The sequence below is a fragment of the Mixophyes fleayi genome, chromosome 2, assembly GCF_038048845.1.
Source record: "Mixophyes fleayi isolate aMixFle1 chromosome 2, aMixFle1.hap1, whole genome shotgun sequence".
In the NCBI taxonomy this organism is placed as follows: Eukaryota; Metazoa; Chordata; class Amphibia; order Anura; family Limnodynastidae; genus Mixophyes; species Mixophyes fleayi.
The window spans coordinates 209,725,368-209,752,902 of record NC_134403.1 but is presented as its reverse complement, the minus strand read 5'-3'; the positions used below and the strand labels follow the sequence as shown (position 1 = coordinate 209,752,902).

General features: G+C 42.1%; 1 protein-coding gene across 1 annotated transcript in view; it reads right to left on the bottom strand.

Annotated features, from left to right (window-relative positions):
* The window catches only part of DNALI1 (dynein axonemal light intermediate chain 1), a 29,348-nt gene that overhangs the window by 824 nt on the left and 989 nt on the right, over positions 1 to 27,535 (bottom strand). Inside the window, exons 2-5 of the mRNA XM_075195422.1 lie at positions 24,464 to 24,597; positions 21,110 to 21,279; positions 18,601 to 18,779; positions 2,958 to 3,122 (exon numbers count right to left, since the gene is read on the bottom strand). Coding sequence (XP_075051523.1) covers positions 2,958 to 3,122; positions 18,601 to 18,779; positions 21,110 to 21,279; positions 24,464 to 24,597 — 648 coding nt within the window. The remainder of the gene's footprint in view (positions 1 to 2,957; positions 3,123 to 18,600; positions 18,780 to 21,109; positions 21,280 to 24,463; positions 24,598 to 27,535) is intronic.

Below are 27,535 nucleotides of genomic sequence, written 5' to 3'. Positions count from 1 at the left end.
AACTTACTCTAATCATGTACACTTTATTTTATTGCCATGCACATGACATACTGTAGGCCTTTTGTCATGTATAGAAGAATGGTGTGCTTTTGCATTTGGGATGGCAAGGTCGGCGAGCATGCATAGGAGATAGTCACCCACCACAGAGCAGGAATGCACCTCAGATTTGACTTGTAATAAACAATATACACTTGTACATTAGCGGACACACAGGGACAATGTAGGATAGAACATTCAATTTTTTTCATGGTCTTTGATTTTTGTAGACAAATTATATATCCATACACACACAAATGAGTAAATTCACAAGGCACAAATATACATTTTTTTCAATTGCCATAAAAGCTCATTAACACAGCTTTTCACCCAGTTACTTGCAGCTTGCTCACATCAAAACTGCTCAAAAATAAAATGAATGGAAGACCTTTAAATAGAAAATGCTGCACAGTGCCTTAGTGGCTAGCACTTCTGCCTCACAGCACTGGGGTCATGAGTTTGATACCCAACCATGGCCTTATCTGTGTGGAGTTTGTACATTCTCCCTGTATTTGCATGGGTTTTTTTCCCCCCACAATCCAAAAACATACTAGTAGGTTAATTGGCTGCTAGCCAATTGACCCTAGTGTTTGTATGTTAGGAAATTTAGACTGTAAGCTCCAATGGGACAGAGACTGATGCGTGTTTTCTGTACAGCGCTGCAGAATTAGTGGCACTATATAAATAGCTGATGATTTAGCCCATAGATTGTAAGCTTGCGAGCAGGGTTCTCTTACATCTGTCTGTATGTATTACCCAGTATTGTCTTATTGTTTGTTTACAATTGTAAAGTGCTATGGAATTTGCTGGCACTATGTAAATAAATGTTAATGATGATGCTGCCCCAGAAATGAGCAGACGAAGCAACCTGCATGAACAATTGTGTACGCTTTCATGAAAATTGCATCAATATGCAAGTGTGAATAAGACCTAAAACTAACTTAAACTGCCCATTATTCAAAATTTGCACATCAGCAATGCCCCTTTAAGTACAGCAAATAGGCACTGTGTTTATCAATGGTCTAGACTACAATTTCTATCCTGCAGTCTAAAAGAAACATTGAAGTAGAGATAACCTTATGTTATTTCCTCTGTCTCTGACTCTTTATGGAAAACACAAGGTGAAATCTATTTGCAAATTCTTAACAGCTTTCTTTACTATGTCCTTGTTTGACTTAAAATCCTGCTAATGGGAAAATAAAATGCCAAGTTTTGCATTATGATGAAAAGGAAAAAAAAATATGAAAGATGGTGAATCGGCTCAATTTCCATTTACTGGAACACCTTTATGAGAGAAAAAGAAGCAGCCTGCTTTCTTGAATTGAGGTATTTATGATTATTGTAATGCCATAAGTGAACATTTGTTTTTAAATAAACATGTAAAACACCAAATGTGACTATATGTTCTATACCCATAAGAAAATTGTACTTTATTTAAATGATCGCTTTAATTAAACCAACTTACCGGTCAACCTCGAGTCTAATACAAGTGCACTAGAACAATGATTATTTCAAATATCTGCACTTCATTGTCTAATGAACGTCTACATACTATCCAACCTATGGAAGTGCTTTGGTGGGATGAAACACTGCTGGAGACACATCTAACCACACCACTGACTTGTTAATATTGGTTTATTCCTGGTTTCCATCATCCAGTGCCTTACTTCCCTATGTACACAGAAAACTGTCACTATATGCAGGAGCTATAAGAGCTGCTCCAGAAACCATGGTATGGGTCATGGTGGAGATATGCTAAACCAGGAGAGAGGATTGGAAGAAAACGACTATGTTCCCGCATCAGGCCAGAGTGGAAATGGACTCCCAGTAGCGTACTAAATTAATAACTATGATTGGGGCAGCACGGTGGCTAAGTGGTTAGCACTTCTGCCTCACAGCACTGGGGTCATGAGTTCAATTCCCAACCATGGTCATATCTGTGAGGAGTTTGTATGTTCTCCCCGTGTTTGTGTGGGTTTTCTCCGGGTGCTCCGGTTTCCTCCCACACTCCAAAAACATACTGGTAGGTTAGTTGGCTGCTATAAAAAAAAAAATTGACCCTAGTCTGTCTGTCTGTCTGTCTGTCTGTCTGTCTCTGTCTGTGTGTATGTTAGGGAATTTAGACTGTAAGCTCTAATGGGGCAGGGACTGATGTGAATGAGTTCTCTGTACAGCGCTGCGGAATCAGTGGCGCTATATAAATAAATAGTGATGATGATGGTCTTCACATGTGTAGGATAGTGGGCCATAACATAAATCCGATGCAGTCATTGAATTAATAAACTCCTGATTGAGAAGTTATCACTGCAAATACATTCCTTACAACTTACTGGCTATATAAATGCACATGGATCGTAAAATAGTCCATACAATGACTGACCCACTTGGTTGACCAAACTAACCTGAGTGCTGACCAAAAGCAAAGTGTCTTTTGGTTAATGAGATCAACTGATGAATGCACATAGCAGTTTGCACTTACTGGCATAATCTTCTGCCACTCTCTCTGGTTTTTAAATGATTTAAGTTGTGTAAATGGAATTTGACATACAACTGTATACCAGTCCACTTCGACCATAGGATTGTGTGTTATATTATTTATTGTTGTATTATTTTAATATATATTTGGTTTTGAAGCCTAAATAGCTTAATAGTATCTGATGGAAACCTTGTATACACAGTGTGCTTAAGTCCATTCATTTTTTTTTCATTTTTATTTAAGTCCACACAGTTTTTGAAAACTTGTTCATATTTTATTACAAAGGACTTCTAGTAAAATGCCAGGTTATCAAATGACAAAAAAATACCAGCTGTTTTAGAGGTGGAAACATTTCTGTGTGCTGCTACAATCAATACATGTATTTATGTATGAAATTAATACAAGTATCAGAACAACTTTATGCTGAAAAGAGGGCATGTCTTACCTTTAGCTGCTGGTTGGTACGTTTCAGGAACTGTATTTCTTCTGCATGCTTCTTCTCCTCTACCTGCCGCCTCTCTGCCTCGCGTTTCTCAGTAGCATCACACTTGGCTTTCTGTTCATTGACCTGTCTCTCTAGATCTTTCTTCTCCAGCTCCAACTCTGCGATCTGCAGACAATAAACAATGTGCTCATTTAGTTATAAAGAGATTGGAAATTACTGTGTAGATACATGTAGACATTATTAGCATTTATTTATAGAGCACTAATATATTACATGTAACACTTGATACATAAGGTAGCTAAATAACAACTGTAGCTTATAATGGACTATTGTAAGGCAGAAGCATTCACAACAATCAATAATAAAGCAATTACTGGCGAGTAGAATTTCTGTGTGGTGGTGTGGTAAGCATGACATTGTGAGGTTGAGACATGAAACCAAATCTAGTCATTGTAGAAATCTTAAAACAAGTCAGCTGCTGGCAACCATAACTGTATTTCACCATTTATTTTACGTGGACCGCTGTTCTCTTCTAATTCCAGAGAAGGCTGTTGATTTGTGCTACATGAGTAAACTTGTGTGAAATAGAGCCAGTACACTTGTTACTCTTCTTTTGCAACATATGACACCACCAAGGGGGCAGCAGAGATCACCAAAGGAGGAAAAGAGATGGCAGCAGTTGAATTGAGCTTGTATTCAGTAGTAGTAGTATTAGAATGATCATCCTCAGAATGTTTGTTTTCTCTTCATCGACTCCAACAGAACACTATTAAATATAGGGATATTTTTTGGGTACACTGATAAATCTTGCATTCTTTACAGTTCAAAGTTTCTTGCTTTTAGCAAATCACATCTAAAAAGTTATATTTTTAGCTAGAAAACCTAGGTATAAAGAGCATTTTTATTTTGCAAAAGCTTTAAGTTCAGTCTCTTCCTCTGCAAAAATAAAGCCCACTTAGGCTGGGTACACATTACAGGTCTTTCAGATGATTATCAGACCAATTTCGGCTTAATATGTACACTACAACAATGAACGATTATCGTTCCAAAGCACATCGTATCGTTTCATTTGATTTTTAAGCTGGACTAAAAAATCTCATTCAACGATGGAACAATGTTGGGCAAATTCTGCAGTGTCCATAGATCTCTATGGAGTATGCAGAGTCACAAACCTTTTAGCTGATGGTTATGACAGATTAAGAGCACAGAGCTGAAGGTAAATCTTGTTGTAAAACGTGTTTAGTGTGTAGAAATTTTTTTTTCAGTCATTGGTAAAATCGTTATCTAGATCGCATATATTGATGAACCCTGAATTCCTTATCACGGCAGTGTTATGGTATAAATGCAATAAGGAAACAGGGCTTAGACAAGTATTAAAACTTTTCTTTTTTTATGCAGTCATGGAGGTTCTATTGTTGACAGAAAGGGGAACACTGTTAGCAATGGTCCAACAGACTTTTATATATAAAACAGCTTTTGGCTGTGGACAGGGGTCAGCATGGGCACTCTAACCGGTCTATGGCTACGCAGCCCCATACAGAGCGAGCTTCGATGCACTGTGTGTTCTGACACCTTTCTATCATAGTACAAAAAAAACTTGTTTTATTTGAATTGGTATGTAGAGTGCCCCGTGTATACACTCTTTCCCCATTGTGTTTTTGTTTACCTTTCTATCATAGCCAGCACTAAATTGTTAAGCAATTTGTGCTACAGTAGCTCTTCTATGGCATTGGACCAAACAGACTAACCTTTACTCACCACCTGCATCAAGGTTGTCCTTCCTTAGGCCACTTTTGATAGGTACTAACTATTGCATACCAGGCACACCCCACAAGACCTGCTGTTTTGGAGATGCTCTGACCCTGTCGACAACTGTATACCCTCCCCTTGTTGTGTCATTGTTATTCACTTCTCTTGTCAGTGATTTTAATGTTGTAGCTGATCGGTGTGTGTGTTTGTGTATATATATATTATATATATATAAATTTTTATTTATAGGGCGCCACTAGGTGTCCGTAGCGCCTCACAGGGACAAACAAAATTACAATACGAGGTGAGACAGCACAGAACAGTAAACAATAATCACAGTAACTCAGTGAGCTCAGGGCACAGCTAGAGAGGTGGGAGAGGGGTAGATCCGCCAACAGCGGCACCTAGGAAGGAGGGCACGGAAGAGAGGGAGCGAGAGGGGACGGGGGAAGGGGGTCCTCGAGGAGGAAGGGTAGGTAGCTGGCGAGCAGAGTTAAAAGTGGTGAAGACAGGAGGAGAGAAGACCCTGCTCAAAGGAGCGTAAAATCTAAGGGGTGGGGTAGACTGACAGAGAGACACGGGGGAGAGAAGGAGGAACGGAGGATAAGGGAAGGGGAATGAAGGGGAAGAGTCAGAAGAAAAGGTAGGAAGTTAAGTGGGAGACTGGAAAGCTTTAAGAAAAAGGTGGGTTTTTAAAGCCCGTTTGAAACTGGACAGATTAGGGGAAGTTCTGATGGAGGGAGGAGCTTGTTCCAGGGGGGCAGCACGGGCGAAGTCTTGGATACGCGCATGGGAGGAGGTGATCAGGGGGGAAGAGAGGCGACGGTCATTGGCCGATCGGAGAGGGCGGGATTGAGCATGAGTAGAGAGAAGGGAGGAGATGTAGGGTGCTGTGGAGTTGGCGAGGGCCTTGTATGTAAGAGTGAGGAGCTTGAACAGGATTCTGAAGGGAAAGGGGAGCCAGTGAAGGGATTGGTAGAGGAGGGAGACAGAAGAGGAGCCTAGCGACTGCGTTAAGTACAGATCGATGGGGAGCGAGGTGAGAGTGGGGGAGGCCAGTAAGGAGGAGGTTGCAGTAGTCCAAGCGGGAGATGATAAGAGAGTGAATAAGACCTTTAGTGGCATCTTGGGAAATGAAGGGCCAGATGCGAGCGATGTTACGCAGCTGGAATCGGCAGGATTTAGCAAGAGAGAGAATGTGGGGGCCAAAGGAGAGAGAGGAGTCGAGGATGACCCCAAGGCAGCGAAGTTGGGGGACAGGGGAGATAGAGGTGTTGTCGACGGTGATAGAAAGGTCAGAGGGGGGCGAGGTGCGAGGGGGAGGAAAGACTATAAGTTCAGTTTTGGCGAGGTTAAGTTTGAGGAAACGAGAGGACATCCAGGAGGAGATGGCAGAGAGGCAGGCGGACACCCTAGAGAGGAGAGGTAAAGGTGAATGTCGTCAGCGTAGAGATGATAGTTGAGGCCGTAGGAGCTGATGAGTTCACCCAGGGAAGAGGTTTATAGAGAGAAGAGTAAGGGTCCCAAAACAGAGCCCTGAGAAACCCCGACTGGAAGGGTGGATGGGGGGGAGAGAGACCCAGAGGTGGAGAGGCCAAAGGACTGGAGGGTGTGGAGGAGGAGGGGGTGGTCGAAGGCTGCAGAGAGATCAAGGAGGATGAGAAGGAAGAAGTGGCCCCTGGCTTTAGCCGAGAAGAGATCATTGGTGACTTTAGCCAGGGCAGTTTCAGTGGAGTGGAGGCGGCGGAAACCAGACTGGAGAGGATCAATAAGGGAGTTTTCAGAAAGGTAGGAGGAAAGACGGCTACAGACGAGCCTCTCGAGAATTTTGGAGGCAAAAGGGAGAAGAGATATGGGCCGATAGAGGGAGAGGTGGGGTCAAGATTAGGTTTCTTGAGAATGGGGGAAACGAGAGCATGTTTGAAGGAGGAGGGGAAGATGCCGGAGGAGAGGGAGAGATTAAAGAGGTGAGCGAGGTGGGAGCAGGTAGTGGGGGAAAGGGAGTGAAAAAGGTGGGAGGGGATGGGATCCAGGGGACAGGTAGAGGGGGGGTGAGGATGAAATGAGAGAGTGGACTTCCTCACCCGTGGTAGGGCGGAAGGAGGCTGGGGGGAGGACGGAAGAGTGGAGGGGGTGGACGAGGGAGTGGAGGAGGAGATTTCAAGTCGGATGGTCTCGATTTTAGAGGCGAAAAAGGAGGTGAAGTCAGAGGCAGTCAGGGAGGAGGGGGTGGGGCCAGGAGAGTGCTGAAGGTGGCGAAGAGGCAGGGGGGGTTAGAGGATTGGGAAGAGATGAGGGATTTAAAGAAAGATTGTTTAGCGAGTGAGAGGGCAGAGCTGTAGGATGAGAGAATGAATTTGAAGTGGAGGAAGTCAGCCAGGGAGCGGGATTTTCTCCAGTGGCGTCCAGCGGTACGGGAGCATTTTTGCAGGAGGCGGTAAGTTTGGTGTGCCAGGGTTGGGGTTTGGAGCAGCGAGGGTAGACGGAGTGGGCAGGGGCGACCGCATCCAGAGCAGAGGTGAGGGTGAGATTGTAGAGGGAGACCGCCTGGTTGGGGCAGGACAGGGAGGAAAGGGGAGAAAGGAGAGTATCAAGAGAGGAGGACAGAGTGGCCGGGTCAAGGGCGTCGATGTTGCGTATGGATAGAGTAGGTTTGGGCAGGGGGAGGGGAGCAGGAGAGGAGATGGTGATCAGATAGAGGAAAGGGAGAGATGGAGAAGTCAGAGAGATTACATAGGTAGGAGAAGACAAGATCAAGGGAGTGGCCAAGGCAGTGGGTAGAGGAGAAGTTCTTTAAAATTGTCACTGATTTTATTTAGTTATTTATTTCCATTTTTAATCATCATTTTCTGGCCTAATACTGCACATACAAGTTGACTCAAATTGCAGCATATGTGACCATAATCCCAAAATCCCAATCAACATTGGGTCAGATGCCAATTGTTACTACCAGTAACCAAACTACATTCCAATAGAGACTGCAGCAGTCTCGGTGACACGTGACAAGATTTGCCTATGTAAGGGGAGCTTACGACACAAGTATCCCGGATGAGGAAGGGGCTAATAGAGGCAAATGTGGATCTACTTTGCTCCAACTGTTTGATGAAGCAATATTCGTCGAGACTGATGAATGCTAACTCTCTACTCTCAGCCATAGCACGATGTTAGAGAATTCTGCGTACAAACACACAGTGCCTGTAATGAGCCTGACAATGTGGAACAGAGCACAAAAATATATACAGTACATGGACTTTGCAGTATTGCAAGATGGAACATGAATGCTGCTTGCACTACCTTTCTTCTGTTAATGCTCCATCCTTTTGTTCTAAAGTCTATGTGTATGGAGTATCTGATCCACACAGGGTTTGTGATCTCCATTTTTAAGCTCTGATTCTGCCTCATTCAACACTTACAACAAATGTGATAATACTTTGCTTTTTAAAAACAGGCTGAACATTAACCTTTACCTTCACACATTAATAAAGAGCTGCTGGAATACAATGTTATTTTTTGTGCTTGTGATGTGCAGTGACGGTGAAGATAATAAGGGTGATGGCACAAGCTTCTAGGGTGCGTAGGTGAATACCGGATTACTTTTTTTTGGCCTTATTAATTCAAAATCCATTTCTGGATACATCACGTTAATAGTATTATACAGTTAAAAAGAGAATGGCCATTCATGGAGACAGTGTGTCTGCCATTGTTCCTCTATCAGCAGACAGCTAATGTCATTCCTGTCCTTTAAATCACATTAGCCAATGATGTGTTAGCAGCAGGGAATAAAGAAACGCACCCACCACCCTCTAGCCAGCATGCAATTTGTTTTTAACTGCTGATCAATTTTCTAAAAAGATGTCCCTGTACTGTTTCATATTTATAAAATTTGATAATGTGATTAAAATCCAAGTTTGTCAACCATGAAATGAAAGATTCAAGAATAAAATCAGTAGAAAAAAAGTTAAATAATCTTAAATGCAATGCCCAATGTATGCTATGAAGTCACTATTGAGATATGAAGCAGTTTGAGAGCGTGGTAAATGCAATTTCATTGTGTATTAGCTATGGTTGAAGAAGCTAATATTCCAGATCCTGGAGATTCACAGCACTTAGCCAAAAAGATTAGACATTTTGGCTGGGACAGGAGGATATTGTTTGAAACTGCCTTGTTTATCAGTAAGTGGCAGCTAGTCAATTATTCTACATGCCAGTAAAACACTGGTATATTTTAATGTACAACACTAGGAGAAAATATTTAAACAAACATGTGAATGTAATATTTTAGTAATATCACTTTTACTACTGCTATGTGTTTATTTGTTCATCTAAAATAATTATATTGTCACATTTTCATTATTGTGTGTTATAAGTAACTACAAAATGAAGACGTTATTACTACAACATTGAGTTTAAGGCATACGCTCCCGAAATCTGGGTCAGTCTCCTGGACCCCCGGAGAGAGGGCAATTCTCCAGATTCCCAGCCGGCTGTGGAAAGTAAATGGAGGGGGTGGGGTTTATTGGCGTCATGGACGCGTCATTGTGGCCCCGCCCCCTTGTTTTATTGGTCTAAAAAGGTGGTTACAGATTTGGGGGCGGGGCTAACTGCGCAATTCTTCGAGCCCCACACACCCACCTGCCCCCCAGACATCCCGGGACACAAGCTGCCAATGTTGGCAACTATGGTTTAAGGTGGTTGTATAGGGTAGCATATAAATGAATATTTAATATTCTGCTCCTACCTAGAATCATTTCATAGAATGTTAGCTCTGACTACTATATCTATGTTCATGGTGAAAATTGTTATATGTAAAATTTTCCTAACTGTGCTTATATCTGTAGCTCAGTTTAAGTCTTTCCCACTTTAAAAATATACTGTAAGATTCTGAAACGGACATAACTTCCTGTAGTTTACTGGAAATGTCCAGAAAACTTTAGCAGGAGACAGTAGAAGTAATGCTCAGAAACTGAATTGTAAAAATAGGATCTATAAAAGGAAGTGGCGTTCCAATACCATAAAATGATTACACACATGAGATACATAGTAGATAATTTACGAAGCGTTGTGCATCACAAAATGTTTTGGTTATTCACCTTCCTCCGAAAGTATAAGAGCAAATTGATGTGTAGAGAAGCAGAGAAATCTTTACAGGAACAGTGTGTAAACGTCTGTAAATGTCACATACAGGGTTCAACCTCCTACCACTTTAAAACCACCCCTTTCAATTGGTTATGCCTCATATACTACATTAATTTCTGTATCTCATCTCTGCAACTGTGTTTTTAAGTATGTCCAGATTCTACTACTCAGAACTACATTAATTTCTGTATCTCATCTCTGCAACTGTGTGTTTAAAAGTATGTTTTAGGAAATTGTTATCTGTTTAAACTTAGGTTGGCCCAGTCTTTTATTGCTGCCTAATTTATGATATGTATCTGGCCTCCTCTATCCTATGCCACAAATGTTTTCTTTTCCTTTGATTAGCTTCCCAATTAGCACATCTGTAGTGTATTCCTAAATTAGACTGACTATATCTTAGCTTCATTCTATGGGGAGACGTATGTGGGGTAGACGTGTGTGATTTATACACTAAGTGGGATTTTCTCACCAAGTGGACGAAAATGCACAGTTAGACAACATATTGTTACGTGCCGCCGCGGCCCGTCTCCTGGTTCTGCTAGCGTCCCGGCCGTCACCTTGAAGACCGGGACGTCACTTCCGCTTCCTGGTCGGCCGTTGCCAAGGCAACGGTCCGACGCCGATAATCTAGCGCTGCGTCCCGGCGGTACTAGTGGCCGGGCGCCTGCGCGTAATTTAACACAGCCTGTGGGCTGATTAATGCAATTATCATGGGGGCTGTGTGAGACTCAGAGCTAGGCTCTGATTGGTGGCTTGTGGTATTTAGGGCAGTGAGGTCTGCAGCCTCACTGCCGGTTATAGCGTTCTGTCCTCAGTTCTGCTGCCTGCTTGTGCTATCCAGTTTGGTTCCTGCTACCTTGGATTTGACTACCTGTGTTTTGACCCCTGCTTGTTATTGGACCTGTGACCCTTCTCTTCTGACCTTGACCTTTTGCTGGAATTCGGATTTTGCTTCTCTGCCTGTGAGTTTGACCCTTCGCTTGCCCTTGGATATTGCATCTGTGCCTGTGACCTTTTGACCTAGGATTCTTCTCATACTACAGTCCACCAATCACTCCACTCCTGGGAACTCCTTTAAGTCAGTATACGTTACTCGACCCTTGGTCGGCCCGCAGCCCAGTCTGTCCCCACCACTAGGGGCTCCAGCGAACACCTGGCCTTCAGAGTAGTTCCCGAGTTTCACTGTACTGACTTGGGAGTTCCTAACACATTTGACTTGATTTTACTTCCAGCAATAAGCTACATCTGCCACAGCCTATTTCTGCATTACTTGTCTATCTATATGGAACACTGCAAAGCGGTAATTCTTTAAAAATCCCCTAACTTTTTGGCTTTAACTCCTTTTATCACAATGTTTAACAAATTGCTTTTCTTGGTCTCTTTTCATGGCATGACCTGTGTCTCTTTTCATGACATGAAACCCCTCCACCAACACAAACATTTGTTCATATTGCACCTGCATCACTCCACTCACCTCTAGTCAACACCCATGAATTGCTGTCCTATTTATTATCTCTAACAAGTACAACCTCCACCTGTCACCAGAAAATAAAAAGTCACACATCTTACAATCCCCTTGCCTATCTTTCTCTCACTCTGCTTCTATTAGCTGGTGATATATCACCTAATCCAGGTCTCCCACACTCCTCACACACACATACATCAGAGCACTACCGTTCTATAGCAAACCTCAAACACATCACCTGTCTCCCCTCTCTTCCAAAGTCCTTTAAATGTGCCCTTTGGAATGCACGCTCTGTTTGTAACAAACTTACCTCCATTCATGATCTCTTCCTCTCAAAAAACCTCAACCTTCTGGCAATAACAGAAACATGGCTCATGCAATCAGACACTGCCTCACCTGCAGCACTTTTACATCTCACCCACACCTCCAGACCTGAAGGCAGACAAGGAGGTGGGGTTGGACTACTTCTCTCCCCACAGTGCACGTTTACAGTTCTACCAAATGTCCCATCACTCACGTTCACATCTTTTGAAGTACATGCTGTTCGCATTTTTAATCCATTCTCTCTACGTGTTGCAGTGATCTATCGTCCCCCTGGAGCACACCAACAAATTATTGAGGATTTCTCTACATGGCTCCCTCACTTCTTATCGTCAGACATCCCCACCATCATCATGGGTGATTTCAACATCTCCATTGATAACCCACCTTCCAAAGCTGCTTCCAAACTACTCTCTCTAACCTCCTCACTTGACCTCTCCCAGTGGATTGAATCATCTACTCATAAGGATGGCCACTGCCTTGATCTTGTTTTCTCTAGACTATGCTCAGTTTCTAATTTTCTTAACACACCCTTCCCCCTCTCGGATCATCACCTTATCAGCTACTCACTCACCTCCACTGCTCTAACCTCTCTACTATCTAACTCTACCAAGCCTCCTCATACCCGCAGAAATCTGAATTCTATTAATCTTCAACAATTTTCCACCTCTCTCCAACACCTTCTCTCCCCTATCTCTACATTCTCATCCCCTGAGATGGCAGTACCTCATTTTCACCTAACCTTAGCAATGGCCCTTGATCAAATGGCTCCAGCGACACTACATACTACACGTCGACTTCGATGTCAACCGTGGCACACTAAAGCAACACGAAATCTTCAAAAACTGTCCCGTAAAACAGAACGTCACTGGCGTAAATCTCGCACCTCTAATGACTTCCTTACATATACTTCTGTCTAACACTCCTATCGAAATTCTCTGGACACTGCAAAACAAACATACTTCCAATCTCTTATCTATGCTCAGGCTTCTAACCCCAAACGCCTTTTCAATACATTTAAATATCTTCTCAATCCTCCCACCCTCAACCCTCCATCTACTATCAGTGCTCAGGATCTTGCTTCCTACTTCAAGGACAAGATTGACAAGATCAGACTTGAAATGGTATCCTCTTCCTCGACAAGCAATCAGCTCAATTCCTTCCCACTACCCTCTGACACCCTCTCTTCATTTGACCCCACAAATGAAGAGGAAATTTCTACGCTCTTCTTATCTTTCTACTCTACGTCCTGTCCTTTTGATCCTATTCCCTCGCAAATTGGTAGATCCCTGTCTTCTGTGCTCATTTCACCTCTAACTCAAATCTGTAATCTCTCGCTCTCTACTGGCATCTTTCCATCACTATACAAGCATGCAGTGATTACTCCTATTCTAAAAAAACAAAACTCCGACCCAAACTCTCTCTCAAATTACCGTCCCATCTCTCAGCTCCCTTGCCCCTCCAAGCTTCTAGAGAGACTTGCCTACACTCGCCTCACACGCTTTCTTTCCGCTAACAACCTGTTGGATCCTCTTCAGTCTGGCTTTCGTTCTCAACACTCCACAGAGACTACGTTGACCAAGGTTGTCAATGATCTGGATCTCTCGGCTGCATTTGACACAGTTGAGCACTCTCTTCTCATACAAACGCTGCAATCCCTAGGTCTTCAAGACACTGTTCTATCCTGGCTCTCATCCTACCTCTCTAATCGCTCTTTCACTGTTAATTTCTCTGGAGCCACCTCTGCTCCGCTTCCCCTATCAGTTGGAGTACCACAAGGCTCAGTGCTAGGTCCTCTGCTGTTCTCTATCTATGCTGCTTCTCTTGGAAATCTAATAAGTTCCTTTGGATTTCAGTATCATCTCTATGCAGATGATACCCAAATCTATCTATCCTCTCCTGATCTCTCGACATCTGTGTTATCCCGTGTAACTGACTGTCTTTCTGCCATATCATCTTGGATGTCCTCTTGCCAACTCAAACTTAATCTTTCTAAAACAGAGTTAATAATATTCCCACCCACCAACTAGAGCATACCTGACATTTCTATCTCTGTTGATAACATGACCATAAATCCCACCCCACAAGCTCGCTGCCTAGGTGTATTCCTTTACTCACACCTATCCTTTGTTCCCCACATTGACTCTATATCTAAATCCTGCTACATACATCTAAAGAACATTTCCAGAATTCGCACATATCTTACGCAAGACACTGCAAAAACCTTAATTCATGCACTTATCATCTCCCGCATTGTCTATTGCAATTCCCTCCTTACTGGTCTTCCCAAAAACAGACTCAAACCCCTACAATCTATTTTACACGCTGCGGCAAGTCTGATTTTCCTTGCAAATCGTTATTCCTCTGTTGAATCACTCTGTATGTCTCTACACTGGCTGCCTGTTTTGTACCGAATCCAATATAAAATACTTTTACTAACCTACAAGGCCATCAACAAAGCTACACCAACATACATCTCCTCTCTTGTCTCAAAATATCTCCCAACTCGGCAACTCCTTTCTACACAAGATCTGCGTCTCTCATCCACCCTCATTACATCCTCCCATTCCCGGTTACAGGACTTTTTTCGGGCTGCACCCACTCTATGGAATTCTCTCCCTCGCACAGTAAGACTCTCCTCTGGTCTACAAACTTTCAAGCGTTCTCTGAAAACCTACCTGTTCAGACAAGCTTATAATATTCCTGAGCCACCCTCTTAACCTCGCTACCTTTAGCCTGTTACACAATTTCACACAAGACAACTACCCCCTGACCAACATTGTTGTGTGACGGGATCATTTAGCTTATGAGTCACTTTTACCTTTGCAGTCTGGCTGGGCCAAAATGCAAAATGTAGACTTAACCTCATGTGTCAATCTCCCATAGTCCCATAGATTGTAAGGTTGCGAGCAGGGCCTTCTCATCTCTTTGTCTGTTTTACCCAGTTTTTTTATTAGTTTATTATGTTTGTCCCCATCTGTAAAGCGCTACGGAATATGTTGGCGCTATATAAATAAATGATGATGATGATATATGGCTTATATTACATATGAGAGTGTAGGAGCATTAAAATGATCCGTATTACAGTTACCAATTTTGTGCTTCCGAAGTGTTTTATTGAACTATCTCACAGAAGTGAAAAATGAGTCATTAAAAGTAAGACGAGCCCCAATTAATGCCAAATCTGAGATGGGGCAAAATTCAAGTCCTTTTGCATAGTGAAAATGAAAACCCCCTGCAAAGCTCTTTCTCCACCCCTTCCACTCATTCCAATAATCTTGCTCTGTAAACTTAAATCTCACTCTCTGCACTGCAAAAACGTGGCACATTGGTGTGCTTATGTACTTCACTAGGAACACCTTCACTCTCCCCAGCTCTTCTTGTTTTCCTGTACAAATTGCTGATCATCCACAAATGTGGCAATCTAGCTATGGAAACCTATGCAACCCATTGGAAACTGAGGTTCACTTTCGCCCAATTTATTAAAAAAAATGTCATCAGGGCATCCCTAGCTATACTGGCTGGCAGTAGTAAGAGAAGTCTTACTGCAGTGTCATGCGTGAGCCAGTATGCAAGATTCAATTAAAAAAAAAAATACATGTATTAGAACAAAAGAATGGTAAGATATAGTGCTTTTCTCTACTAAGAGTATCTTGACAAGAGCAGATGCAAAAGTACAATACCATTCCTTATATAGGACTTTAAATGGCTTCAGGACATAGATGAATGATGTCAATGATAAATAGCTATTGCTGACCACACACAGCGCAATCTGGTTGTTTACCCAATCGTCGAACAGTCGAAACTTTAAGCAATTTTGTAACATAGATTTTTGATCAAATTGAACAGTCAGACTTTCAGGTACTAAATTAAAGACAATGTACATCTGCTTTCCACTTTTGGGATGCCAATGGAAGTCATTGGTCTGATCTAATTTACCATTCTGACAGTGAAAGTCATTGGGCTAATGTAATTTATCAGTTCTGATATGATTGGATTTTAACTGAAATGTTGAATATTATGGATTCTGTCATCACAGCATCTATGATTTTCTGTATTATAGTACTAAGTAAATGCATTAAATATTTTTGTTTGTCTCTATTGACTTTGAGATTTTTTATTGTCTACTCTGAGGTTATTGTAAAATTATAATAAGTGGATATTCCTGTGTTCTATAGTCAGAAGACAGCATATAAATGTTAGAACCTTATGTAATATTTCCCATGTAGGATAAACATATTACTTTATTATGTTCCTGCACTACATGGCCTTTTCAAGCCATGTCCCATTCATAAAGTAATGCAATTAGTTAAAAATGTTCAATAAACTATGGGCAGCACGGTGGCCTAGTGGTTAGCATTTCTGCTTCACAGCGCTGGGGTCATGAATTCAATTCCCGACCATGACCTTATCTGTGTGGAGTTTGTATGTGCTCCCTGTGTTTGCGTGGGTTTCCTCCAGGTGCTCCGGTTTCCTCCCACACTCCAAAAACATACTGATAGGTTAATTGGATGCTATCAAAATTGACCCTAGTCTCTCTGTCTGTGTGTGTGTGTTAGGGAATTTAGACTGTAAGCCCCAATGGGGCAGAGACTGATGTGAATGAGTTCTCTGTACAGCGCTGCGGAATCAGTGGTGCTATATAAATAAATAAATAAATGATGATGATGATGATTAAACTTGCAAATAGATTAAAACATAATAAACGTAACACACATAGTTATGTTGAATTAAAAAATTATATTTTACTGAGTAATTATATAAAACCATGCCCATTCAATATATTTAAAAGCTGGCCATATTATTATCATATTATACCCAACATATAGCAGCCAATAACTTGAGAAAATCCATAAAGAATACATTTCTAACACAGCAAAAAGAGAAAAAGAACATGTCTTAAATCTTTAACTTTTAGCATCCTTGCTGATGTCAGTGTTTTTCTATCAGCCACTTCAGAATGTGAATACCCATTTAAAAAACACATTGAGGTAACCTTTTTCTTCCTGAAAGCAGTGCATGTTTTTTTAAATGTCAGAGTGATATAAATCATGGACTTATATTTTTTGTATTTATGTCTCTGATAAATGTAGCCACGGGCAGCCAGAACATTGCTACCATCTAGTGGACATTTTCAGCACATTATTACTGAATAAATTCAATAATAGTAGCTCACTATTTCAAATTCCCTGATCTGACTATATGAAAATTTACTTCACCTGTCATTTTTTTGCATTGCAGTCTGAAATTAAAATACATTATTATAAATACAAATCCTGAATAGGTGGCCACTCTGTTCTATCACTCCCAAATGAGTTCAAAATGTCTCACTGAAGTAAATGATCTCCACCTGTGCTAAATTACAGTGAATCATGGGAACTAAGTGTAAATACAGCATTTTCTATAGTTCGTCATGCTGGTTAATCTCTAATTGCTGAACCAATGTGTTGCGGAACATGTAGAGGTGAAAATGACGCTTACTGTCATTAAAGGAAGCAATCCTATCTGCAAAACAGTTTGATAGAAACGGTTTAATGAGCATCAGGTCTGTGACTTCTGCATCTTAATACAAAAATATTTTTGCAGAGGGTGTAACCATCTACTAGATAGCTACATTATTAACAAATTCAATAAGTGCACCACTAGAATCCTGCCTACGTTAGATCATCCATATTTTTGTTGACCAATATAGGTGTGACAGGATGGACCGCCTATGCCACCCTGTCTGTTGTTGCTTGGAACCGGCTGGGCTTACTGTGCCACCGTTCCCTTTCATTATCCCAAATACACCCTCTTGCGCAGTAGGAGGGGCTTACACGTAAGGCCACCACTGGACTCCTTCCCGGCATCCAGTACCAGGTTTCTTCTGGGTAACTGACGCTGTGAGTGTACCCCGTTACTGGTGTACCTGGGCTGGTACTCCTGACCTCTTACTATGGATCAGGGAAGCTGTGAATGGATCCCCCTGGCCTATCACACTGACCAGGGCTGCATGGGTAGCAGGCAGAGCATTGGCAATTTATATAAATAAGCGCCCTGTGCTATTTCCTTTAAATAAATTTATACCATAAGTTATTTATATGTGATCCAGTCACAATAGGAAATTATAATTTTGAAAGTGGTAAAGGATTTTATAGCCAAGACTAAATATGTATGCAAAGCAATATTATTATCACTGGCACAACACATATCTGGATTGCTATAGTGACAAGAAGACCTATCCTATGAAAGAACCTGTTTAAATTTTAAAGGCTGACAGATTCCCTCATAGATTTCTATTTAGAGGTAACGAGTCAACTTGTGTATCATGACAAGCAGCTCTTCCTATCTGTGAGTGGTGCATAGGAGTCCAAACCCTTTTATTGGCCCAATGCATTATTCTCTTGGCATTATTCAATTTATAGGGACAGATTCAACTGAGAAATCCAGGTAAGGTGTCTCTGGAGCAGCCACCTCGCGCAGATTTTTTTTTTTTTTTGCAGAAATCTCACTCATTTTTGCTCGTGCCCCATAGAGGTGTGTACTACCGGTAAAAATGTGCAGCCGCGATATTTTCAGGAACATCGTGGCCAACTGAATCTGCCCCACAATGTGCTTATGTTAAACAAGTATGGAAAAATGCAATTTCAAAAAAAAAAGTACAGACTTACTATAGGAACTGTATATTATTTTTTAAATCTGAATGAATATTATGCATATAATTTTATTGAGTTGCTTGCATTTTTCTGAAGATCATCAGCTATATATAATGAAAAGGTTGATCCAATCAAAAGCTTATACGCTGTGATCCTCACAAAAATCCCTTGAAGAGGGTAAAACTGGGATTCAACACAAAAACGTTGCTGCCCCAAAACTGGAGGCAAAATAACAGCTATGAATTTCAGAGAAAACTTAAATGAATAAGATAAGTTAGACTTTCTTATAACACAATATAATGGGATGGCTAATGAAAAGTATTTAGAAGGGACCTACTTTTTTCTCCACATCGGATTTGCCTTGTTCAGCTTGTAAGGCCTTCCTCATGCCAAAAGCCACGCTGCTTTCATACAATGTCTGGTACGCAGAGATGGTCATGTGGATTTCATCACGCACCCTCAGCAGCAAGATGCCACGCTCTGCACAGTTAATTGTCACTTGTCTGATAAGCTCATCTGGTGGTACAAAATGATATCTTTATTAATGATACAGTGACATTTTATATATTAACAATTATCCTTTCCTGGGAATTAATAATTATGAACAAAATAATATCAAGAGGTTATGAAAGTCCTTTGACAACAGAGGCAGCTAATGTAAAAGGGAAATCAGCATAAAGTATCATAATTGACCAATCTAAAAAATGATTAGATGACATTAAATGTACAAATAAATAAAACATGGATGAGAGCACAATTTAGAGTTCTATTACATGGTTACTAAATAGCAGCGGTAGACAGGAGACATGCAAGTTCATGACAAAACTCTGTTATAAGTGTATCATAACCACTGATCACATTAGCATGCTGGATATAATTTGTCAGGCTGAACTAGAACTAATAGAGAATATACCCATACTATATAGATTTTAGTGTGAAGAAGACCTTGGACCATATGTACCTGAGAGGTCCTAATTTATAACAAGTCATCTTAAAACCCTTTCTACTACAAGCTTCTGCAGAGTGTAGCCAACAATGTAGACAACAGGCTAGCTGATATAGGTCAAATGAGCTAATGTTTATATCAGTGTTTCACAATTGTTTTTAGAATTTAGATATTAGCCTCAAAATGTAGGAGCCAGGCAACTTTTTTATATGGTATCAGCTAATAGAGGACCATACCCCACCCACTTTACATACATCTCGCCATCTCATAACCATTGTCTATCCTCACCTCAATCCTCCTCTTCATCTTACTCCTAAACACGCCCCCCCAGTTAAATCCATCATCAATGCACCTTCTCACTCCAAAACTCATTCAGCCCCCTCACCAACCACTAAATCCCCTTCTCTATTCCATTGCCCCCCTAATCATCCGAGTAATCCCCCTAACAACATATCCTCTTCACCACAGTCGTCATCCTGCCCCCTACGTCATCATAACCATGCCCCCACAATCTATTATTAATTATTCATTTTTATTTATAGGGCGCCACTAGGTGTCCGCGGCGCCGTACAGGGATAAACGAGATTACAAAACGAGGTGAGACAGCATAGAACAGTAAACAATAATCACAGTAACTCAGTGAGCTCAAGGCACAGCTAGAGGGGCGGGGAAGGGGAGAGGGGAAGGTCAGCCAACAACGGCACCTAGGAGGGAGGGCACGGATGAGAGGGAGACCCCCAAGGGGAAGAGGAGGGAGCGAGAGGGGACGGGGGAAGAGGGTCCTTGAGGAGGAAGGCAGGGTAGCTGGCAAGCAGAGTTAAAAGTGGTGAAGACAGGAGGAGAAAAATCCCTGCTCAAAGGATCGTACAATCTAAGGGGAGAGGTGGACTGACCGAGAGACACAGGGGAGAGAGGGAGAGACGGAGGAACGGAGGATAAGGATAGGGGAAGGGGAATGAAGGGGAAAAGTCAGAAGAAAAGGTAGGAAGTTTCTTACCTAAGAAATCTACCTTTCATTTACTTTTTTACTTATATTTAGTTATATAACGCCAATCATATTATGCATTGTTGTACAGAGAAAATGTAGTCACTCACATCGGTCCTTGCCCCATAGGCGCTTGCATCCTAAATTCCCTTCCACACACACACAAGCTACGGTCCATTTTGGCAAAAGCCAATAACCCTACCATTATGTTTTTGTACTGTGGGAAGAAACTGGAGCACTTGAGAAAACCTATGTGAATATGAGGTGAATTTAAAAACTCCACACAGATAGGTCATTGGTTGGAATGAAACCCATGACCCCAGCTCTGTGAGGCAGTAACACTATCCACCCTTTATCATTACAATCATAATAATTAATCCCCTTCCCACATAGTTATAATTACTCCTCTAAGGTTAGCTTTTTAAAATATATCAATTTCATTATGCCCTACCTTTCTGGCACAAAGGCAGAGGGCCCAATCCACCATCATCATCATCATCATCATCACCATTTATTTATTTCTGTTCCTCTCTGAGATGTCTCTTTAAATGGATGTATTAGATTGTGCCCAAAGCTTCCTATTCACAGAGCAAAGACATGAAATCCAAGCCAAGAAATCCATCCCATATGATGAATCTGTTTTGTAAGACAGAACTTCAACCTCTTCCACTGCTCCCCATAGAATTTCAACCTCTTCCACTGCTCCCCATAGAATCTCCAAGCACCAAGGAATTGATTTTATTATTATTATTACAGAGGTCTGCATTGTTTCAACTGCCCAAAAAGCCTTGGATAGGGGAATATAGAAAACAACACCACGCCAACCCATGTAAGACTTTATATGTCAGAAGAAAGAGCAAACTTAAAAGGTTGTGTTGTAAACATTGAAAAATAATATATTGGGGAACAACATACCAAAGCACTGCGAATAAAGTTCTCTGCGCACAGGACAGATCCCGGTCTCTCGAGCTTGTCTCTGCTGTAATTTCATATCCAACTCTTCCTGTAGGTGGACAACATCCATCCGGGTACTAGGTGTGCTGGACACTTGCTGGATCCACAGCTGATTGTTCTCCATCCATTCTCTGTGTAGGAGACAAATACTGTTGTCCAGCTTAATCCTCCTCATGAGCAGGAAGTGAAAATTACCAGGAAGTATGTAGCTTCCATGGCAGATGGAAGGAATAATATGACTAGGTCTGCTATCTATCCTTTTAAAATCTGATAGTCATCAAATGTGCATTCTGAGTGTCAGCAGAGGAACTACTACTTTAACTAAGTATTTGATTGTCAACCAATGTGTCAGGACAAATGTCACAATGTGAGGGGTGAAAGAGAAAAACAAGCTGCATATCTGCAATTATGATTTTATGTTTAGTTTCCAATTGATCCAGGGACAGTCCCATGTTTTAAAGTTTTGTTCTTGGATATATTTTCGCTGGACCTATTTTTCAGCATTGGCCAAAAGTACAATACAATTTATCTTATTCTGTATGTTTGATGCAATTCTCACTATCTGTTCTTATTGTCTCATTGATACATTAATAATTACACAACAATGCCTGTACTAAAAGAGTTGCCTGAGCAGTAATAAAGAAAGCCCCTCATTATCTGCTGTGGCTTGGGGATAGTCTCTGAGCTCCTACCCAGACAGGCTTTTATCATACAGGCAGCATATTGTCCTTAAACAACTCTTTCAGTAAAAGTGAGAAGAACATCACCAGACACCTGGAGATTTTAGAAGACCCTCTAGATCGGCGGTTCCCAAACTGTGCGCCGCGGCTCCCAGGGGTGCCGCGGCGCTGTCACTGGGGTGCCGCGGGCCAGACCTATAAAGAAGAAAGAAAACAGGAACTTACCAATCCGCCGGGCGCCGGGACCCAGCAGCCTCCTCTCTCCCGCAGCTGTCACTGAATATCAACGTCAGTGACAGCTGCGGGAGAGAGGAGGCTGCTGGGTCCCGGCGCCTGGCGGATTGGCAAGTTCCTGTTTTCTTTCTTCTTTCTGTGGCTGGCGCCTGGCGCGGGGAAGAGTGTGAGAGGGATCGTAGCAGAGGAGGGGGACAAAATGATGGCAGAGGAGGAGGGGGACAGGATGATGGCAAAGGAGGAGGGGGACAGAATGATGGCAGAGGAGGAGGGGGACAGAATTATGGCAGAGGAGGGGGACAGAATGATGGCAGAGGAGGAGGGGGAACAGAATGATGGCAGAGGAGGGGGACAGATGGCAGAGGAGGGGGACAGATGGCAGAGGAGGGGGAACAGAATGATGGCAGAGGAGGGGGAACAGAATGATGGCAGAGGAGGGGGACAGAATGATGGCAGAGGAGGGGGACAGAATGATGGCAAAGGAGGGGGACAGAATGATGGCAAAGGAGGGGGGCAGAGGAGGGGGGCAGAGGAGGGGGAAAGAATGATGGCAGAGGAGGGGGACAGAATGATGGCAGAGGAGGGGGACAGAGGGCAGAGGAGGGGGACAGAGGGCAGAGGAGGGGGACAGAATGATGGTAGAGGAGGGGGACAGATGGCAGAGGAGGGGGACAGAATGATGGCAGAGGAGGGGGACAGATGGCAGAGGAGGGGGACAGAATGATGGCAGAGGAGGGGGACAGATGGCAGAGGAGGGGGACAGAATGATGGCAGAGGAGGGGGACAGATGGCAGAGGAGGGGGATAGAATGATGGCAGAGGAGGGGGACAGAATGACGGCAGAGGAGGGGGACAGAATGATGGCAAAGGAGGGGGACAGAATGATGGCAAAGGAGGGGGACAGAATGATGGCAAAGGAGGGGGGCAAAGGAGGGGGGCAGAGGAGGGGGACAGAGGGCAGAGGAGGAGGACAGAGGGCAGAGGAGGGGGACAGCGTGAGAGAGGGCAGAGGGGGCAACGTGAGAGAGGGCAGTGTGCCTGGATGCAGAGGGGGCAGTGTACCTGGATGCAGAGGGGGCAGTGTGCCTGGATGCAGAGGGGGCAGTGTGCCTGGATGCAGAGGGGGCAGTGTGCCTGGATGCAGAGGGGCATTTTTGCATACAACTAAATAAGTATTTCTGTCGTGACCTAAATACTTATTACAATTTTTTGACCCAACTACTTCTAAAACAGGACTGCTCAGTAATTATTTTGGAGGGGTGCCTTGAAAAAATTTGGAGACTCTAAGGGTGCCGCGAACTGAAAAAGTTTGGGAACCACTGCTCTAGATCGAGTGGAAAGCTGAATCCTAACCACGTCAATTTCTGCATTAGTTTAGACTTTAGATGTTAAATGTTGACAAATATGTATATATGAACTATATTTTAATTGTAAAGAACATAGCTTACATGCAATTAATTTTGGTCATCCATGGTTTTCTCCCCCCCTGTGCTGTGCATGTGTGGGCTCAACACATGTTTACTTATTGCCTGTTGATCAAAAATGATCATCGGGAAATAAAGGGTATCCCCAGCTTTCTAAGTTCCTTTGATAGGGAAATAGAGGTTCTAAAAGGGCCTCCCCTATCCCTGGCTGTGACGCCAGCAAGTGCCCACGATCATAATGCCGTTAAAGTTCCTTTCCTCTGAAAGAAAATGCAGAGGGGAATCATACTTAGCACTTTAGGAGGTCATGTAGAGGACGAGTAGAGGGGTTAATTGTCTTTGCTCTAGTATGTATTTGAGCTAGTTATATAACTAATATAATTTAGCTTCATTCCACCATACAAGTTGCCCATACACATTTAGGTTAATATAATACTATGTGCTTATAGGAGCCAGGTTTTAAATGTGATTGGTGGTGTACTTGATACGGTGAGTATGCATGGCATTTTTTAAGTTTAATAGAGGGGGATTCTATTGGACTTAAAAAATGCCATGCATAGATATGGTTATTGGCAGTGACAGAACAATTATTGGGGGTGCTGAAGCACCCACTGCACCCTCAAAGCTGTCTATGATAGTGTGTAGGGGGGGAACAAAATAAAATGTAACTAAACAAGGCAATGTATTTAATAATATATAATAATTGGCTTTGATTAAATTAAGTGTTTTGATTAAAAAGTACCTCCTCTTCAGGATGCTGCTATCTTTTCAAATAAGGAAAGAATAGAGATCACTTCTCCATACACACATGTGTTATTCAAACAGACAATCAATAGATATGAACAAGGACCAAACTATAAAGAGCTTCATTATGACAAAACAAAATATAAAATTAAAACTTTGCATCATAAATTCTAATTAAAAACCCATAAAGATAAATGTGTCTTTAAAGTAAATGTTGTTCAAGGAGGAACTTACCGTGGTGGTAGGATTGCATTTAAAATTTCTTCTGCTGGCTTAGATGCCTCTAGCGGAGGGGTTTTTGGCTTTGGAGGTGGTGGTACAGGAGCAGATATAACAGTTGGCTGAGGACTGGCTTTCAGAGCACGAGACTGCAAGAAAAAATATATCACGTTCTTAAAAGGAGTCTTTCACATAGAAACACATATGCTATACAAAACTCTCATCAAAATGTCATTTAATGTGCTGTGCAAAATTAAATCTTATCATAATTTATTTAATTAAAATGCATTTTTAACATGCACTGATTTGTTTTTGTGTATTATGCCTCATACTTGATACCAATGACTAAAACCCAATATCTCAGTGACTTCTCAAAGTTATCTACTTAAGACTATCCAAAAAGTCTACTGGATAGTGTTTTTTCTGGGGTTTGGCAAACAAACAGAAAACTTGAAAATAATTGTTTTTACACCTAATGCAGGAAAAATATGACATGTATTAGATAAGGAAATAAGTTCCATTTTTGAGAAAATGGTTTATCAACTTTATTCCTACTAAGTGCCCCTTTAACAATACCAACACACACAGTAAAGCCAAAGTACAGTACAAATGCTCTTGAAAGCATGTGTTACATTTGCCCAAATGCAGCCCATCTTACAAGCAAAAACAAACATTTGTTTTGCGGGACAAGATTATTTAAATTATGAACATGGAGGAGAAGAATTTATGGGAGAGGGCATACATTTTGAAAAAAGTTTTTTGGGTACCTACACTGAACTTTTAGTGGCTGATATCGCTGTGAGTATGATCTGGAAGTACGAGCTAAAGGCTCAAGATGGTAACACTAGATTTGGGTCTGCATGACATCACAAATCGCGTCATTTTGGCCCACCCTCTGCTGTGAAATGCCATTCTAACCTTAGGGGGAGAGCATTGCGGTAGACGGATCTTCGGATCCCTCTCCGCGGCTTTACTGCTCTCCCCTCCGATTACAATCGCAAAGTGGCGAAAGTAACAGGGGAGAGAAAGGCTACCGCCGTTTATGAATAAGCAAAGTCATCGCCAGATGACAGATGATGATTAATGGGGCAAAAAAACATTAAATATTAATTAGAAACACTAGGGGAAAATATTCCTGTTTATTAGACTGGGTACCAGATATGGGCTACATGTTAGACATAGCACCAGATATGGGTCTGTATAAAAGTCTTGGCACCAGATTTTGGTATGAATATTAAACCGGGAACCAGTTATGGGTCTTTATAGTAGATCGGTAGATGATTGTAAAAAGGTTTTATTTCACCCCATAGGCCAGTGATGGGCAAGAGGCGGCTCTCTGAGCTTTCACCTGCAGTTCCTAGCTCCTTCCTACTTTATTGTCTTATTTATTTGTTATAGCTTGTAACACCTGTTTAAAATGCCTTCTGAAATGCTATTACAGATAGGTGTATCTTTCTTTGATTAAATGTATTGTTTTATTTTACTACTGACAATAATAATAATAATGTGTGGCTCTTTTGAAGGTTAGAGGATCGCAACATGCTGCCCCCAAATGTTTCAGGTTGCCCATCACTGCCATAAGACATAAACAAGAGAACAGACAACTTATGCATTTCACGCCAATACAGGGTTTCCGTCACAGGCTACTACATAAGGATCTGCATATTAAACTATGCACCAGATATAGCATATTATACTTTGCACCAAATATAGCTGGATATATTATTATTATTTTTGTAAATTTGTAAAGTGCCACTGTGCTCCGCAGCAAAGTACAGTAGGGAAAACAAGATATACATAAAACAAAGACATAGAAGGGAGACAAAATGAATGCAGACATGAAAACAAAGGGTATGGGGGAGCCTGCTTATTAGAGGGATTGCATTCTAAGTGGAAGAGGGCACAGCTGAAACAAGAGGAGCGAGTGTGACTTAGAGTGTAAATTGGGACAGCTGTGAGTGTGTATTAGTGTGAATAGTATCATCAGGGATAAGGTAAGCTTTAAAAAAGAGATGAGTTTTTAGAGAACATCTAATGATTTGAAGGCTGTGGGAAAGCATGGTAGGGAATTCCATAAATGGGGATTTGCACAGGAGAAGTCAGTGAGAGGTGGTTACCAGAGACGAGACAAAGCGCAGGTCAGAGGTAGATCTATGAAGGCGGGAGGGAGAGAATTCTCATATGAGATTTGAGATGTATCGAAGGGTTCTGTTGTTGAGGGCTTTGTAGTAATGAGTGAGTAATTTGAATTTGATTCTGGAAAACACAGGGAGCCAGTGTAGGGATTTGCAAAGCGGTGTAGCAGATTTGGAGCAGTGAGAGACGAAGACCAGTCTTGCAGCAGCATTTAGGATGGATTGAAGTGTGAATATATGGGTGTCAGGAATGCCGGATAGCAGGAGGTTGCAATAGTCAAGAAGGGAGATGATGTGAGAATGGACAAGTGTTTTGGTAGCATGTTAAGTAAGAAAAGGTGGTTTTAAGGTGGAATCGACAGGACTGGGAAAAAGTCTGGATGTGAGGAATAAAGCAGAGGGTGGAGTCAAGTGTGACACCAAGAAAGTGGGCTTAGGAGACTGAGGAAATTGTGGTGTTATTGACAGTGAGAGGGTGCAGGGGGGAGGGCATGAGGTAAGGTGAGGCTGAAGGAAAGGAGGTTGTGGTCAGAAAGTGGGAATACTAAGTTGGTGAAACTAGAGATGAAGCTGTAGCGGGAGAAGACATGGTCATGGGTGTGTCCATCACAGTGGGTGGGAGATGAGGTCCACTGGGAGAGACTAAAGGAGAAAGCAAATGAAAAAAGTTCAGTGGTGGAAGAGATAGTGGGATCAATGGGAATGTTGAAATTGCCTAGTATGAGAGTAGGCAGGTCATAGGATAGGAAATAATTGAGATAGGCTGCAAAGTTGTCAAGAAATTGGGAAACTGGATCTGGTGGGTGATAAATGACGGCAACACAAAGGTGGAGAGGATGAAAAAGACAGATAGTGTGGACTTCAAGGGAAGTGAATGAGTGAGGGTTCAGAGGATATATGACTTGGAAGGTGCAACTTGGAAACGGGGGGAATAACAAACTGAGGAAGGGTT